Consider the following 18665-nt stretch of genomic DNA (forward strand, 5'->3'; position numbering starts at 1 on the left):
GTTTAAAGAAGTGTTCTTTACCTACTAAGTACAGAATACCATTCACAAATCTTTTTCTTTTTACTTTTATATTTACAGGTGTGGTTAGGTGTACCTACATTTTCAAGTCAGTATTCTAACACGTCTTAATTTGTAAGGGGCAGTGAAGAAGGCAAACATTAACAACTGGAGACAAACCATAAAGGTCTGTTTCTAGGAAAATCTTAGTTCAAAGAGGAATCAGTTCAGAAAACTCCTAATGAACTAATGAAACATCTATAAAGATCAATTCTTTGTGCAAACATATCTTAAATACACGAAGCCAGAAGCAGTCCTATATGAAACATTCTGGGTTTAGTCTCGAAACGTACTTGACTACTAAAAATACTGCATTTATTTGTGACCACTCCTATGCCTAGGGCTCTCACCTACAGGTTGCTGCTGCAGAAGGCCATCATCTCAAATTCAGTATGGTAAAGATACACGGGAAGGTATCATTTGCCTTCTTTTGCTCAGCAGGCCAAGACACAAAACTGTTCTATCACCAATGCAAGGCCCAGGCTGAGGTTTCACGACCTTCATCTATTGTGTCTTAACTTACCACAGTGGACAGTAAATAAAAGCAATTCACCAAAGAGTTACAGGGTCATTGAAAGATCTTGACTACATTTGTCGTTTGTGTCCTCCTTAATGCTATTTCTTTGTGCTTCATGGCTGTTCCAACCCATCTTACAAAACAAGTTTTCTGCTCAGAATCCATGCTAAGTGTAGCATGCCAAGATACCCACAAACTGAAAAATACAGGACAAATAAATTTTTATGCAAATTTATTAATTAGCTTTAACAATAGTAATACATAAATCAATACTATGTCCAGCATAAGGTTGTATAATAAAATATTCTGGTAAGAGTGATTTCTAGTGCGTACATTTTTAAGGGCAGTTTTCATCCAATTTGGACATTTTTTTAAAAAAATAAATAAATACAAGGCCAAAAATGCTTACTTAATGAAAGCCCTGCTAAGTAAGACTTCAGGCTCCACACTGCTTCAAAGCACTACTGAGGACAGGTGTCTGCACACATCCTGGACTCACACACAAATAGGCTGTGCTCAAGCAGCATACATTTTTTGATGTCCAACACAGACCAATATACACAAGTTTTCCAATTTAAACCTCCTTATTCCTCTTAAAACTAGCATCCACTTTTCTATTTTAGGATTGTCTTGCCTTCCAGCTGTGATGTGCACATATGAATCCTAACCACATCATGTTTACAAAATACAAAGCTCCAGTCCTCTCCCAATAGTACTGCACTATCTAGTGGAACTATTTATGAAACAAATTGCTACTCAAATTAAACAAGACTAAATTGTTCTTGAAGAAAGAAAAAAAAAAAGCCTTTGGGAACAGGCAGGAACATGGCATGCTCCCAGTTCTATTTGTCATTTTTTGGAGCTCTCTAGACTTCAAGAATACATCCTCTCTGGGATGTCTGGTGCTTAGTGCTACAGCATTAAATTTTAGGCACCCTGGGTTCTGTGCACTGTAGACAGTGCAAAAAAAAAAGCTGCATTTTCAGCTTTGTTTCCCTGATGGCCAGTGAGTCCAAGACATCCAGTGGCATTCAGATGTTTTTCAAAGTGCAGTATAGAGGCATTCACTGACATCTGGACTACCTTTATTTACATTTAACAATATTAAAATCTGGTCCCAATTTAGATTAGATACACATGAAAAAATATATTTGGCAAATCAGAGCTATTTTATTTACTAGTGTACTTATCATATACCACATAAGGCTATCCTTTGGACATGTTTACTCTACAGATCTACATAAGCTTGTTTTATTTGTCTTCTGACAAATTCTGCTGATGCCAAAATTCCCTTTTCCTTAAGTTACACTCAGGACTGAGTCACAAATTTTAAACCTACTCTAAATTACATCTTTTTCTTTATTATATCTAAACAAAATCCAAATGATTGGTCAAACTATAAACACTTATAAACCTAGTGAAAACATCCCTGAGAAGCTTTCAGCAACATAGAGTAATTATTAGGTTTGGTCCATTAGAGGAGAAAAGTCATTACATCCAGTTATTGAAAGCTATGGGCTCCAAGTCCATTGACTGTACATTGGAATACCATTCATTCCATTTCACACCTCTTACAAAACATTGTATCTGAGACAAAAGCCACTAGAGGTTCTTTACATTCTTTGATAGATAATGTAATTGTTACAAAAGTTGTAATGACTTTTGTAGTCAGGCCTAGATTCAGCCCTGGTGTCATGTCTTTAGTTTCAATGGAGTTCACACACATTCCAGGGTTGAAGTCTGGCAACATATATGACTGTGAAGGACGGTACCTAAAATTAAAAAAAACCCTTAAAAGTTACAGAGGATACTTTTCACAAGTTGCTAACATTATATTTTCACATACTACTTATTTTGCAAACAAACGTTTTACCAATATTTAAATTTAGAAGTCAGACTGCCAAGCCATAGGAAAACTCAGAACACCACCAGGTTCAACTCTACTGAGAAAGCAAAGTGCGTATTTTCCACAAAAGTGCACATAGGGTTAATGACTATGGAAGTACTGTGTTAGTACACATGCAGGGTAATAAAAAAAACAAAACAAAACCAAAAAAAAAAAAGCAAGAACTTATTAAACAGAGGGACATATTTTCATTGCTCTGAAGTTGCTTTAGAAGGCCTCTCAGTCCACCATCTCATTGGTTTAGCAGTATTTTAGAACAAAGTCAAAATTCACATACACATCAGATATATGCAAGTAATCCACCTTTTGAATGAAATATTAACTATTTTCAAATACAATTGTTTTCAGAAACCCTGTTAAAGCCTGATATATTGGAAAATCAACTAAAGCTGCTTGTACTCTGAAGCAAAAACTAAGTTAGCACTAGAATTTATCTTTCTGTACCAGTACTCCTGACCTTAGCACTTTCTGTTACATCAAACCCGAGCAAACCTGCCATTTGCAATTAAAAAGCCGTGCTTTGTAATATTACATCAATAGCTTCTGCTAAATGAGGCTGTTTCACTCTATGAAGTGCAACAAAAGTGTAATACAATATCTTGTACCTAACACTTGTCTAATTTGTAAGGAAACATGCAAAAAACCTGCAAAGGTGTTTCCATAAAGTTAAACCAAAACATAAAATACTATAAAGGTTTTGGGAAAAAAAATATCAAGTCCATTTGAAGAATCCAAGAAGAATCATAGAATATTGTGAGTTAGAAGGAACCCAGCCACAAGGACCATTGAAGTCTAATGTTTACAGAGGATGTTTACACCAATTTAAGAAGATCGGTGAGCAGAACTGTTCATGGTAAAAGAATATTGGAGAAAAACTCCAACCAACCAAACACTGTATAAAAAGTTATTCTAAAGTAACTAAGAAAAAGAACAAACCCTCATTTTACACAATGCACACAAGAATTATTCAGAATTCATAGGTTAAGTGGGTATGTATAACCACTTAACAGTATCACTGTGGGGGTCAGCAATGGAACTTGAACAGTATTTTTGTGATCAAACACCAGACATATGACTTGTGGGGAACCTTTGATACAGCAGCTGTCAAGATCCAACCAGGCTGTCCTCTGCCAAACATGAAATATTTACAGAGTCACTGTAATAGGAATTTTCCCTCTTGGGACAGCTTCCCCAGACAGCTAAGTTATGCATTGAACTCTAGAGAAACACCTCAGGCAGGTTCATAAAAGGAAGTATATCTGCTTAACCATGATATTTGTGAAGCAAAGTTAGTAAGAGAAGTGGATCCTTTCAGACAGTAGATGTATTACCAGGTGGTGAACTGTCAGGGGCTGCTTTGGGATCAGGAGTGCGACAAACAAAAAGTTGTTTTCCCAAGCTTTTCTGGGCAAATCTGAAGTACATTATGTGGCCCATTGCAACAAAAGACACAGAAATTAGCACCAATAAGCCAAAAGCTTCAGGGTTTGGGGCCAAGATGACCATGATGAAGTGCAGCAAGTCAAGAAGATAATTCATGGAGTTTTGGACACCATTTATGATGCCTCTTTCAGATTCTATGACGTTTTCTTGGAGTAACTGTGTGACAGTCAAATCAAAGGACCAAAGGCCTATGGAGAGAAAAAACAGTTATCCATACAGCTGGGCTTCTCATGGCAAACTCATCACTGGCACAATTAAATTCATCCTTCCAAGAACTCACTTCTGCCAAAAATGCACAGGCTAAGATATCCTCTTGTTAAGTAGAACTGGTTTCATGCTCACAGTCAAGAGCAATTTACTTTCCTTTTACAAAAATTTCCTGAAATAATACATACAACTTTACACATTAACTTGCCTGTCACATCCTGTTTCACCATGACTATCAAGCCAATGTTTTACTCATCCTTTCCTTGCTTAAATAGCTGGCTTACAGCTATTTACAGTGTATTCATGCTAGCTGCAATCACTAAGGCTCTGGACAAAATGTTTTGCAAAAAAAAAAAAAAAAAAAAAAAAAAATCAAGCCTCTTTTAAACTATGCAGAATACTCAATAATTTTAAATGACTGACACTAGCTTCCATACTGGTTTAGTCTGTGATTCAGCTTTAGAAGCTTATCTTGCAAACAAACTTAATACATATGAATCAAGTATTTTATTCCTTCAGAATTCAGCAAAAACTAACTGCAGAAACTGAGTATAAAGATTCTACAGATAACCACTATGGTTAATTACATTTATATATTTGACTGCCTATTCTGTTGACAGATACTAACACTATGCTAACCAGCAATTCCTCAAAAAATTAGGCTGTCATCCAAATCAAAGCTTCCCTTCTGAAGTCCAAGATTAGACAATTTTAATATGTGGATTAATTTAGTGAAGTGTGAAATTTAAAGGTTTTCATAGCAGATGTGTTTAGCTCTGTTTCCTAGTAACAAGTGGTTTCATTTGGTTGTGAACAAAAATCATTTAGAGATGAGCTTTCCAAAAAAATACGTTACAGTCATCTCCAAATGTGGTAAATTTTCTCCTACTAGTGACATACAATATACATGGTCTCCTGTTAGACTATTGCAGGATCACTTCCTTTTTATGTAAAGCATAATCAACTAGCCCCAGAAACATGATGTAACACTTCAATTATAGCCTCTAATTCTAAAATCAATTCTATTTAGTTGACAGGCACTGTAATTTTTAGAATTAAAAGCAGATAATAAACCAAATTGTAATAGAGACATAGTACTTACCAACTCTAGCAGCAATGACTCCTGTAAACAGGAGACTAACAGAGATTAAAGGCACAGGCTCAGGACTCATCTCTGGGTCACTGTTAGCAGGAGCAATAGACCCATTTAACAAGTTGGGCATTCCAGTTGCAAAAATCATTTCAGGTTCTGGAGATGCTATAGTAGGCAATGGTTCATTTTCAAACAGCCTGGCATTGATGTCAGCAAACGGGGAAACAGTCAAATCCATAGGACTTCCAGGCATAAATACAGAGATGGCACATAAGATCAAACAAGCAAACTGAGCAACTCCAGAAATAAGGCCCGTACGAATGAGGCCACATTTGCGCCGAAGCCAAGTGAAAGCTACTGTTCCCATGATTCCAGTGACTGCTGAGGCACCCATGAGGAGGCTTAGCACAGAGCCACTCAGCCCCTGAGTGTATGCATAGCCTGTAGTGATACAGTCGAATCCCAGAACAGTCATATAGAGAAATGCAAGGCCCATGCCTGCAAGGAACACTGGCTGGTTGTAGTACGCAACCCATCCATCCCGGAACGTTATGAAAGGTTCAGCAATCCGGGTAGCACAGCCGACTTCCTTCTCCTGCTGGGGCTCAAAGCCAGTTACATCTTTCTCAATAATTAACTGCACTCCTTCAGTGGGTTTCATGTCACTCTCTGCGAACAGAAATGGAGCTGTCAGATACACTCCTGCCTGCAAAGCACACAGTGTAAAGCGACAATTGTTTACACTAAGTTTGCTACTGCAGAAGTGCATCAGTCAAGCTCCACTACCAAGCTTTCTCTTAATTAACTAAATTAAATCATTTAAAGCATTCTTAAATCCTACCTAGGGAGTAAGATCAAGTAAATTTTATCCCTATCAATTTGTTTAATTAAACAGTGATAGGAGAAAGCATTGCCTGCTTCTAGACTTGTGACTGAATGCTCCAGTTCCATAGGGAAATCATTTGCCTAATGATTGCGAATGTCACACAGCTTTGTATGCTTAAAAGCACTGACTGAAAAAGGAAGGGAATACTTAAACATCTGTCAGTATCTCATGTCATGGCAGAAGAACCAAGGCTGAAGCCTGTCCAGAGCCAAAAGCTTTCAAAGCTTGACTTAAAAAAAAAAAAAAAAAAAAAAAAAAAAAAAAAAAAAAAAACACCAAAATCTCAGACTATGCATTTCTACAATTCCATTCTCACTGTAATAAAGGAAAAAGGCACTTCCACTGGTCCCAAACAAAAATCCAAAAACTCACAGTAGTATTTACACTAGTAAGGAGGATAGAAATTCTACAAATGTCTAAATGCCTGAGCAGTGTTTTTACACTGTTAAGTTCAAAACTAACTTCACATACAGCAAATGAGACACATGAAGTACTTCAGCAACTTTAAAAACACAAGTCTTCTAATGAAATCAGAATACTGCAACAGCAAAGATGAAGTGTTTCCTACTTATTGACATTTGCTAAATGCTTCATTCTCCAGAAGTATATAAGAGCCTGTTCCAAAGCTATGGAGCCTTCTACACTCTCTTGTTCTCTAATACTAGAGTGCCATCAGCCTGGTCCAACAGCTTACTGGACCAACTATTGCCACCGTGGATCTGATGGGTGGGAAGATAGATCTCTTCAGTACTTTTAATAGCAGCTTTCTAACTCACAATACATTGAGACAAGATTGTTAGCTAGTATTTAAACAAAACCCAGGAATTCTTTGTATTTCAAAAAAACCCCAAAAAAACAACAACAAAAACCCAAACAAAAACCCACAGCCTGTTGTAGCTGGGAGCCCGTAACATGAGCTTTCAATAGTATTCATATACTGCTACCTTAAAAATGGGGAAACACTTAAGTTTAGTATTTCAGCATCTGACATTTCCAATACTTCACAATAATAAGTCTGTTTCTGAAACAATTTTAATTTCTGGTATTAAGACTACCTAAAGTAGTGTTAGTATCAATTTCTTATTGATATAGTAATAGTAATCTTATAGTAATAGCCACAGTCATCTACACTGCATATCCCACTTGTACTACTTGACCAAGGAAGCAGAACTGAAGGCCAAAAGAGTTTCTTTTTTTCCTCCATCATTCCCTGGCGCATGTAAAAATCATTCAATCATGTCAGATTAGAAATATGACCATCTATTCTGCAACCTCCCAAAAGCCTGTTAGTACTATGTGTAAGCAGAGATCAGTTAGCAAGGAACAGTCTTACAGAGGCCATAGACACTACAGAGCCAAGGATCTGGTCCAGCTCCTTAGCTATAGTACAGATGGATAGGAACATTCTTTATGATCAGCCTGAAGTTACAGGGCAGACTGTAACTCTAAGGGATTAATGAAGAGGAGAGAATTAATTCTTCGGCTGCATTTTATGGAATTCCTCAAAAAGCTGAGTATTGTTACTTAGATTAGAGTCTCTGGTATCTATACCCCAAACATGAAATCTCCAAGCTACGAGTAGAAAGATATATAACCTCAAAGCAGTGCCTGTGGAAATCAAAAGTCAACGCTTGGCTTGACTGATGCAATGAATATACAGTGAATTTGAATAGTTACTTCTGTGTTTTCAGTACCTTTCTTTACATTCAGCTGTTTCAGTTCTGATGCTTCAACTTTTGCAGATTTGTGAGCCAGAGTAGGGGTTTTCTGATAAACCTTCCAGAGCAGCAGATATTCCACACACATCGACATCAGGTTCCAGCCAGAAATGAATCCACAGCCAATCATCGGGGAGCCAAATGTCATTATCTGACCAACAGCCATTGGGGCCAAGATATTGGTCAACTGATCAATTCTTCTTATTGTGGCATTCATATCTGTCAGAAATTATTTGATGATATGAAATGATTGGTGAACACTTACAGTGAAATATTCACTAACATAATTGTGAATTGCACATGTATAAAGGTAAAGCTACAAGTCTTGCTCCACCTGTAAGTGATTCCAGCAGCAGTAACCAGAGGCACCTACAGACTCTTTCAATGTTTAAGTTCTCTGCAAGCAACCAAGGTGTTTGTAAGCCAAATCCCTGCTGCTGTTAGTTTTGCCTGTGTGAGGTCTTTCAGGTTTAGCATGCTGGGTTTACAGTGGCAGCATAGTCCTGTTCATCATGAGTTCAGGTAGAACTGTTCATCATGATATCATTCAGATCACTTTTACACAGCACTGATACTGTGGACTCCTAGCTCTATCCCTGTAACACTCAAACCTAGCATGCACAACTCCAGGAATCTCATAAGGTGGAATTGTTTCTTGTGAAGATAGTAATCTATCTCCCAACACTGGAACACGTATTTCTGAGTCTCCTCTATTTAATTCTAATAGCTGGTGGCCACAGTACCACCATGATGGCAGCAGAATTTTGAAATGGCTTTACATTTCCTTGTTAAGTCACACTGGTTGATGGCAGCTGTAGGCGTCCTTAGATCTTACTGAGCAAAGTCCTCACTCCTTTCTGGTCCTTTGATGTTTGCAGTCAAAACAAGCAGCTCATTCTCAGCACAAATTCATCTTTCATTTGCTGCTAGGGAATGCCTCACCCAGCTCTATCTTATCTACTTTACTGTCATTAAACTATCTAGGTTCCTGTAAGTTTCCAATTAATAGTGCCATTCTTCCACTCCTAAAAGTTGCTAGACACCTAGACACTCAGTGGTTCCACATGTGAAAGGGTTTCACCCTTTTAGAGTCCTACTATAAAATTAGAGCTTTTGAAGGGCAAGTGAAATTCTACATGAGTATGAAGCTGCTTTATTGAATCTTTAGAGAATTACTCCTTGCCATTCAAAGAAGCATTCAGGTTACTCTATTTAAAATTCAAAGTCAATTCAATGTTAACCTTCAGTCAAATAGTTAAGTTAGATACTTGCATAATATTTGGCTTTAAAAACTCCAAGAACTAACCTTTGTTTTTTGAGTTATTTGAGGAAGCTAGTAATTCCACTCAGAAAAGGTACAAAGAGTGAATAAGAAAACTATCAAGGGCAACAAAGTAGAGTTAAGGTAACTTTTTTATTTCCCTGTTCCACTAACCTGCATAGCTAAGACGTCTCTTTGAGGAAAGGTAACAGCGCAGAGGTGGACAACAGTATCTTCTGCAAAGTCAGTGTCAGCACTTAATTTTTTTTTTTCTTTTTTAAGGTTAGGAATTCCAACAGCATCCAAGTTACACCATGATTAAACAGAAAACAAGCCTATTCAGCCTGAGAGGAATGCTTTAGATAAATCTGTTCAACTAAGGTGCTTAATTCAGTGGTTGTTTTCATTCTTCAATCAAGTCGCATGAGAACTTACAGTAACCTCTTGCCTGATTTCTCAGTACAAAAATGTAAGTGGTCATACAATTGTGCCTGAGCTCATGAAGCAGTAAAGAGGCAGGATTGACTCCCAGGCAGCAGCTCTCTGCAGGTGTGATGTGTACTTTATCTCATGTGTAGTATATGGGACAGGGATGGGGGAGATGATCTGCTGAATAAGATCTGACACAAGTTTTAATAGTTCTCATTAGCCTAAGACTTTTACAGATAGCGGCTATTTTTGTACCTGTGATTCACATGCATGAAGAAAGTTCACCTGTAGTGCTGCTCTGCAGAAGGCATGACCTAGAAAGGCACTGCAAGGTCAAAATAAAAGACTAGGGAGTATAACCTGTAGACTGGGAAATAAAAGTATGACACTTTTAATGCATCTAGGAATTAGCCTTTCCTGGATGAGATGGGTAAATAATACTCCTTCAGTGGAGATAAACCTCAAGTAAAACTCTGGAATACAGGGCTCAAATTTCTAAAAGGACTCTGAACTTTATGGGCAATTTAGGCAGCTTTATAGAAAATTTAGAGTCCAGAAGCTGAAATGCTGTCTAAGCCTGAAGGTATCTAAAGTATGTCAGACTTAAACTTTAGTTCCAGAGTTAGTGACCTATAGAGTTCTTCATATTGTTAAACTGCTCTGTGCCTTGTTTGCAGTTCAGTATCAGTTCCTCAGTCTGAGGAGGCTTAAGTCCCCTTATGGGGTTGATTCAGAGCCCATATAGCCTGACCAAATTAATCACAAAAAAAATGCTGCTTCCCACACTATCTATCTGTTACAATCAGAGCAGCAGGACAGCCAAAGATCTGTTGTACACCCTTTTATGTAATTTGCTTTGTGTATCCTTGGTGAGATTCCCAATATCTCACATCCAAGTAGCATCACGACTACCAAACAGCAATAGAATATGAATGGGAATGAATTCTCTCTCCTAGTAGTATCAATGTCACTGTGCAAGTGCAAGGCACAGGGGGAAAAGATTATTTAGTCTATAGTCTATGCTCAAAAGCATCAGATGTGAAAGGAAAGCAGAGCTTCTGATTCCAGCTGAAGGAAAGTGTTCACAGCTCTGAGTTAGACACTGAATGCTAGAGAAATGCAAGGTTTCAAATGTGCCTGCATGCACAGTATTACCTACTGGCAATTTCCTAATACACCTACTTAACTGTTCTGGACTTCATTCTCATGCATCTCTTTCTTTGATCCCTATGAGAGGAGCCCAGTTACGCAAGAGTTCTCTGTTTCATTCCAGGGACCTAAAAATAAAGTATTGCAACACTTGGCTTGTTCAGCAAGACTAGTTTTCCTAACAGAGTTGCAGCAGGACTAAGAGGAGGGCAAAACAAGTTTGGGGATGCCTAACTGAATTGTAACTACAACAGTAATTTGTGATCTCAGTAGCTGTAGCCCATAGTAAGGAAGAGCAAAATAAAGGCTGCCCTTTTACCTGATGTATTCTCATAATATCTGGAATTCAAAGATGTACTGATTTCTGTAAAACTCTAGTCTTAAAAAAAAAAAAATAAAAAAATAATAAAAAAAATCAATCTTGGAAAGTAAGACATGCAAGGTATTATAAAAGCAACATATTTCACCTGCCAGTTTGCTTCTGTCTTCCCCTGCAACCACAACAATCCAGTCCCTCTGAATTGTGATCGCTGTGGCAGTGCTGGCCAAATTGGCAATATTTGCTATTGTGATAACCAGGATATAGCACAATGTCTAGAGAGATGAGGGGAAAGAGTTACAAGGTGAGAAAACTGATGGAGATCTCCACTTTGTACACAAACAGAAAAGACTTTTGTATTTGATTCCATACATTTTAGCATTATTCTTCAGACAAAACAAGATCAAGTCTACAATTCCTGGCAGAAAACAATCTTCATCTCTGTTTACCTAAGCAGTGCAGTTTCATTTGCCAGTTTTAGCTCCCAGAAAAGCCTATACAGATTAGGGAAAAGATAAAAATTCATCCATTTCCCATGCTCCCCAAAGTTTCTTTGTAAATTAATTTCTTATCAACAAGTTCAAGCACTCACAAGAAGCCATCCGTGGTATAATGTCAAGAGCTGTGTCTTAAACAAGAAGATAATCATCAGGATAACCCCACACAGGATGACAGATGAATTCTGCACAACCAAGGATGTCTGGGCCACTGTTAAAACCAAACAGAGAGCAACAGTTATGAACATAAGAATGAGCTAATTACAGCCTTAAGGCAGATATAATTAAGGAACATGCACATATTTTTAAAATAACTTTATTTTCCTAGTCTCCCCCAAAATATAAGTGGCAAAAGTATACTTCATAGTAGATTCTGAATCTTCCATTGTCTTAGAGAAACAAACTAATGTCTAATGTAACTTCATAGCTCTTGATTTACAGTCCAGGTAGGTCTTCTCTCAATCTAAGTCCCTGTTTAAATGCTGACAGTATGTTTCAAGTAGTGAAAACCTAGCTCAAGCCTCTAAAATTCATCTTCAACCTACCATGGATGGGATACCATTCTGAAAATTTTTGGGAAGTAAAAATTCATTTGAAGAACTTAATCCCATTTTATTTATAAAATAGACTAGAGCATATATAGTTACAATATGCATAACACAAATGCAGTGTGTTTACACTTAAGTGAAAGATGTTTGTATCCAGACAGAAGACAACAAATAATACAAGTGTATGTTAGTGTTATAATGTAAGAAGAACTTGGTCTGTAGTCCTAAAGTTACGTATTTTTTACCTTTTGTGTTTCCACACATCTCTACACATCATGGGTTTAGGCTGAGTAATAGCATATTGTGACTTAAAACTGTTTTCCTCCTGTCTTTGAGAGTATCTTTGTATAACCATCACCACTCTGAAACCACTCTGCCTTTCTTTAAGGAGATGAGCGAGCCCCATTCTCATATCTGATGAGAAAATCAATCTGTCAGCTTCACCTTTTTAACATGAATTCGATCCATCTGTAAAGTAAATAACCTGCTCTAGGCATCTAACCTTTGAGCCTGGAGTTCTTGTCCACCCAGTCTCCAATAAGGGCTCCCAGGAGAAGAACTGATCCAGCCACAACCAGGCCATAGACCGCAGTCAGGAGTAAGCTGTTTCCATAAAGTTCAACCAGGAATACAGACACGGCAAAATGCCACATACGATCTCCCTTTAAGAATAAGAGAACATACACAACATTACTGGTTGCACTTTTAGAAGCACACAAGTTCACTATTTTACTAAAGCCCTGTCAAAAGTCTGTACTAAAATAAAGGTTTGTTACACATACAGAGGTGATGTGGGTTTCTTTTGTGGTTGTTGGTTTTTTGATTGCTACATCCTGTCACCATGGATTTTATCCCAGTATCACTAAGATCATCTATCCTAATCAAGTGGCTCATTACAGTAATACCACAAATCCAAAAATCCCAGATATTTTCTATTATTATATTACTGGGCAAAGTCTGTCACCGACCACATCAAAAAAACCTCAAAAAGCTTATACAAGTTCTCCACAGATCAAATATTAATAACAGATTTACCGATCACTATTTAAATAACTTTTCAAGACAGAAGTTTGCTCTTAGATGATCAAAGCTTAAGTCCTGCTTTATAACACAAGAGTGAGTCAAGTAAAAACAAGTCATCATACAATTCAGGATAGATATGGGTAAATGTTAACTGAAGTTTCTGAAATCAATGGACTTCAGCTGTTTTTAGTGTTAACCACTAGCATATTACTCAGAGCTCATTTAACCTATCGTAAACTCACTGCTAGTTCAGCCCATTTAGCCTATTGCCCATTTAACCTAGTATTTAGAATACAACATGTTCATGTTCTGATACCACATGCTACAGGTACAAGAAGGAAGCCTCAACTGTTAAACACATCCAAGTGAAGTAATTTTCATACTACTCAAAACATTTTTAGGTTTGCTAATAAATACATGGAGGTTTTTGTTGTCACATCTCACTTTACTTTTAAACATATTGCAAGCAATGCATGACAGAAAATGCTTTATGTAATCAGTAACAAAGCAGATGAATAGAAATCATTTATACCATTCTGGGGCACACAGGTTGTTTAATAAGGGTCCCTAACATTAGTCTTCTACAAACCAAACATGAAACTGTTTTCTTCTGCTGATTTATCTTAAATAAACAACTGCTATGTGATACAGCAAAGAGTACAAATTTCTAAGGACCTCAAATAGTCAGAAGGGCTGGGGGAGGTGTAACATAAAAGTACTTTTAAAAATCAAAGCCTGCCAAATCTAACTTATCATGTAACACAGCAGTCAAGAGATACACAAAAAAGCATACTATTTGAAGGGTCAAAATAATTGCAAAGTGTGATTAGTCTTCAGCTTAGTACAGACATAAAAAGTATTTGCCTTTTAATGTTATTTGACTTCACTGAAGGAGATTTCCGTAAGCATTGTAACATGTAAACTTTTGTACATATGTCCTTAACCACAGGCTGAAAAAAAGTTATATTCCAATCATGGAAAGAAAAATTTAATCCGTCCAAATAAAAACCGTGGGGTATTTTGTATACTTTTTAACCTAAATCCAGTGACAAATGCTACTATAAGCATGATCATCTTACATGTCTCCTCTCATATATTATAAACCATTTTTCACTCAAGAGACACCTAAGGTCTGCTGTAAATATGTTCCACTTACATTCCATGGTTAGTTAGTATAAATACATAGAACACATGCCAGCAATGAATCCACAGGCATATAGTTTCCCAAGTCCACCTTTCACTTAAACTTAGTATGACCTGAGGTGGTATTTTATACAATTTCACTTAAAATATATGCAGGTGAATTAACCCAGATAACTGTTTATTAAGCTAGAAAAATGAGCCAAAAAAATACTTTCATATTAAGTTTGGGTTTTTTATTTGTGCAGAGATGTTTCAGTTACTGGATTCTGACAAGATGAAAAAGGCATTTTTAAAAAAATCTAGGCATGTGAAAGTCAGTGCCAGTCACTACTGTTAGAGTGAAAAACTGAATCTCACTTCAAACTCATGGAAATGTTCCTTTGACTCCAGAGACATCATGATTTTGCTGTACACTTCACTTAAGAGTCTGTGAACACTGTTAAACTTTATCCAACACATTTACGCAGAGTATTTTGTTCAGGCCAACCCACAGAGAGAATTTTCGGGGTAACCACAGCTATTACAACCTGGAAGTATGATTTTCTTTCAAGAATTAAAAGCCATGAAGAACAAGCAAAGATAAAGGAGAAGAACAGTATTAGTGAATTGCAGAGCTTTGTAGCAGGTATGCAATTTCAAGCTAAGATCTACTGAAATTTGAACAGCAAATATTGTCTTCAGAAACAGGAAGAACCTTGATTACATATCCTTAGTCCCACCTTAAAATGTCTCAAAATGTGGATATTTCAAAACTTTTTAATAGCTACAGCTGTTTAGCATCATTATCCTTTTAAAGACAGCTCCTCCCCTTCTGTAATTATAGTCACCTTTATAATCACCTTAAACTGAATGTATACAATCGCACATCAGAACTGAGCCACAAGTTGAGGAATAGCCAGGCTACCACCTACTGACAGGCCTCCTGAGGCCTGAGGGGCACAGATAAGGCTGGGAAGTTGCAATCAACTGATCTCCTGGGAAGCATTAGGCGTGACAGCCACAAGGTGAACCCAGTTCCATGCTGTTCTTTCCTTCTTGCTGAGGGATAGACAGCAACAGCGTAAGGTCTGAGACTCCAGTTCAGCATTGTTGCCCAGCCTATTAAGATCCCTGAGGCCAGGCACACATTCAAATACTTTACTAAGCAAGAGTCCAACAGAGTCTAGACTTTGTTCAAGTCTGAACATTTCTGGAGATGTGACGTGTTTAATCATTTACAGGTTCTCTTGGCATTTGGGAATGGCATAGTAACACAGAAACCTAATTAGATCTCCTAGTTACAGCAAAAGCCCACTTCTCTCAGGTTTTGTATTGTAGACAGAATCATTCTAAAACAAAGATGATCTATTACTTGGAGTTCTGAAGATTCAGGTATTTGTTTACTGTTCTGTTAGCAAAAGCCTTCACACTACAGGAACACCAAAGCTTAGGAGATACAAAAGGTGAAGTCCTGCACCCAGTTCTGTCAAAATAAGGTGGTGTAGAATAACTTCTGTTGTTTGAGCAGATTTGATTGAGGGTTTTTTGAGCCAAGATTTTCAGCACAAAACCCACCAGGGCATGACCAGGAGCATCCATTAATATTGCTACACAGACATCTTGTAGTCAAACATTTGTTACTGTGTGCAACATTGTTTTCTAACTCTGCTTAGTCACCTTTACTGAGGGACAGAGCAATCCCACCGCGAAGCTGTGAAGCACTGCTCAGAGAGGACTAAGCAGGGTTGGCCAAATTGCCAGTGAGGCACTTTGTGGGCATGACTGACAAAAGTTGTTGCAGGCAACAACCCTGACCTCTAAAAAGCAGTGAGCCAAACAGCTCCTTCAATATTAACAACTGCCAAAATATTGCACTTGTTTAAACAAACATTTGATACCACCCAAAGCCTTTTTCCACTAAGAGAAACATCAGTACGACCTTTCAGGTTAGTGAAAGCAAGAAGCTGCCAGTTAGGCATGCAGTGTTGTAACTGTAGATCAACCATTTGCTCAATACATACATCAAACCAGTCCAAATGCAGGACCAAAACACAAAACAAGGAAAATGGGGGGAAACGTTCCATTTATTTTTGAACCAAGCCATTGTATGGAGACTTAAGATTGTGTTATGTTACACACATATTCCTAATTTTATTCTGTGAAACAGAACCAGATTGTCTATTTTTAGTGCATATTTTAAGGTAGCTGTTTTTTAGTATTCTTCAAGTGAGTAAAAGCTGGCATAGTAAGTTATACTAGCACAGAAGGAGGCAAACAATTTTACAGAGGACAACTCCTGATGCTTTCAACAAATTAGCTAGTGAGTAGCAGTAATGGGTCCGTTGTAAACACTGAGCATATCCCATCAGTAAGTATATGAGTCCTTTACATATATGCTGCAATGGGCTGTCTCTCATTCTGCTCCTCTATAAGGAGTTTCACTGATTCTGCAGTTATTTAAAAACATTAAAAGGTACAGAACCAGGCCCTCCAAAAATTGAGTACTCCACTATGAGCAAAAACTAAACCTACTGCAGTGCATCTTGTAAAGATTATGAAGACTTTTAACAGCAAGGTGGTGTAACAAGACCTCTAGACACTAGTGTGCTAGTTTGTGAATATTTTTGGAAAATACCAATAAGGCTCAGGTAAATCATAGCCAGATTAATCAAATCCTACTTCTACCAGGCCAGTATTTTACTTACCCAAGTGGACAGTGCATGTCCAAGATAAAGAAGAAACTTTGCAGACGTAAAATAGGCAATCACAGATCCTAAATGAGAAATAAGAAACAGATGCTAAAGCAAATGCGGGCACATCTACCGCATTTCGGTACCGCAGGCACAGTTCGCTGCCGTGGACACCGTTCTGAGAGCGGAGGCACCACCGGGACACGATGCGATTTGGTGCTCCCCACCCGCGGGCAGCCCCGCCCGGTCACCCGCGCCCGCTCCGCGCCCAGGAACCGCTCTGGAGGCGGCCCGCCCGCACTGACCGCCGCGCCGCCGGCCCTCCGGCTCCGCTGCCCGCGCCATGCCGGCCCGCTCCGCCGCTGCCCGGTGCCGAGAGAAGTAGGGACGCGCGGCTTCGCTTCGTGTTGCCTTCCCCGACTTAGCTAGCACTGTAGCTGAAGTCGGAAAGCCTTGGCCTTATGCGCCGCGGGCGGCGGGGACGCTCCGCCGCGAAGGGGCCGAGCGCCGCTCGACGCCCGGCTCGGTGCTCACGGCCGCCGAAAGCTGCGGGCTCGGAGCTGGCGGCGCACCGCCTTTTGTACGCGGCGGTGGCACCGCCCCCGCCCGGCCCTCCCCGAGGCGGCCCCGGCCCCGGCCCCGGCCCCGGCCCCGGCCCCGGCCCCGCCGGCGCCCGGCAGAGCAGGAGGGGCGCTCCACGGGGCTCCGGGCAGGCAGCGCTAGATGCCGCAGCCTCGGCTCCCGGGCACCGCGGGTGGGGCCCCAGCAACCATGAGCCCGGCTTTCCATGCCTTGGGCCCCTTAGTCCTGCCTCTGGCTCGGCTCTCTGCTGTTGCCTTTTTGTTTTCTGGCTTTTTAAAAACGTGGCGTTCTGGAATCTGCAGATTCAAGAAGCTGGGGTTGTAAGAGAAGCACCAAGTACCACAAGCCTTTGGTTAAAACATTGCAAAGGACAGTGCTCCCAAATCGGAGCTTCCATGGAAAAAAAAAAAAAAAAAGCTAAACAAGGTACCAAAATTAAAGCTATTTAACTGAAATAGCATTTCTGTTCTAATGAAGATCGCACAGAATTGACTCAGTTGCTGCTGGCTCAGGCTCTCTGCTTCAGATGAAGCATCCCAGCTCCTACCACAAACACTTTTTTTGCACACTGTGACCTACTTTCTGGTATTGACCACCACGAAAAACTGCATGTTTGTAGAACTTAAAAAACGTTAAAATGTACAATAAGCTAGATATTTTTGCGGATACTATGAAAATACTTAAGAATTATCTGTCCTTTTGCAGTTGAAAATATAATGATTGTTCTCAGCTGCCAGAGCTGAGGTGATTTTATCATTGGGTAATACTGCAAAGTTCCCTCCTCTATGTGTAAAATTGCTTTTGTTTTGGGTTGTGGGGTTTTTGTTTGATTTTTTTGTTTGTTTGATTGATTTTTTTCCCCCAGGTATATAGGCCACCCCAGAAGCAAATGCCTGACATAACAGACCAATAACCTGTTCTGGTGTTGCCACTCCTGTGATCTTGTTCAAAGTATTCTTACATTAATTAGATGAGTTTCTATGCATGAATCATGGATTATCCTTTGCATAATGGAAACTATACCTTGGGAAAAAGTCATTCAGAAATAAAATTTCATATAAACATAGGAAGCCTAAAATTGCTATTTTAATGGGATTGGTTATCTCAGGTGAGTTTAGTGTTTCTTCTTATGGTATATTCCTTACAAATTTGCAGAAAATCTTTTCTCAGATTGGCATCAAAAGCAGAGTAAATTTTCTTTATGATTTGTCTTATAAA

At 38.8% G+C, this 18665-nt stretch overlaps 1 protein-coding gene across 1 annotated transcript; it reads right to left on the minus strand.

The window, feature by feature from the left end:
- Positions 1-789: 789 nt before the first annotated feature.
- On the minus strand, positions 790-17405 carry SLC40A1 (solute carrier family 40 member 1). The gene is made up of 8 exons (XM_082285103.1): positions 17171-17405; positions 16881-16948; positions 12533-12692; positions 11578-11693; positions 11134-11260; positions 7804-8046; positions 5233-5892; positions 790-4111 (listed from the first exon to the last, which is right to left on the minus strand). Exons 1-8 carry the CDS (start codon positions 17208-17210, stop codon positions 3792-3794), a joined length of 1734 nt encoding a protein of 577 aa, XP_082141229.1. The 5' UTR covers positions 17211-17405; the 3' UTR covers positions 790-3791.
- Between the last annotated feature and the right edge of the window lie 1260 nt (positions 17406-18665).

The sequence above is a fragment of the Coloeus monedula genome, assembly GCF_965178545.1.
Source record: "Coloeus monedula genome assembly, chromosome: 7".
Classification (NCBI taxonomy): domain Eukaryota; kingdom Metazoa; phylum Chordata; class Aves; order Passeriformes; family Corvidae; genus Coloeus; species Coloeus monedula.

What these genes read in the sequence shown, in the direction of transcription:
- SLC40A1 (XM_082285103.1), bottom strand. Translation starts at nt 17,210, where the DNA reads ATGGCGCGGGCAGCGGAGCCGGAGGGCCGGCGGCGCGGCG. An exon ending in GGAGGGCCGGCGGCGCGGCG is followed by an intron (nt 16,949 to 17,170) that starts GTCAGTGCGGGC and finishes TTTCTCATTTAG; the next exon opens with GATCTGTGATTGCCTATTTT. An exon ending in ACAGCTGAATGTAAAGAAAG is followed by an intron (nt 5,893 to 7,803) that starts GTACTGAAAACA and finishes TTCTGTTCGCAG; the next exon opens with AGAGTGACATGAAACCCACT.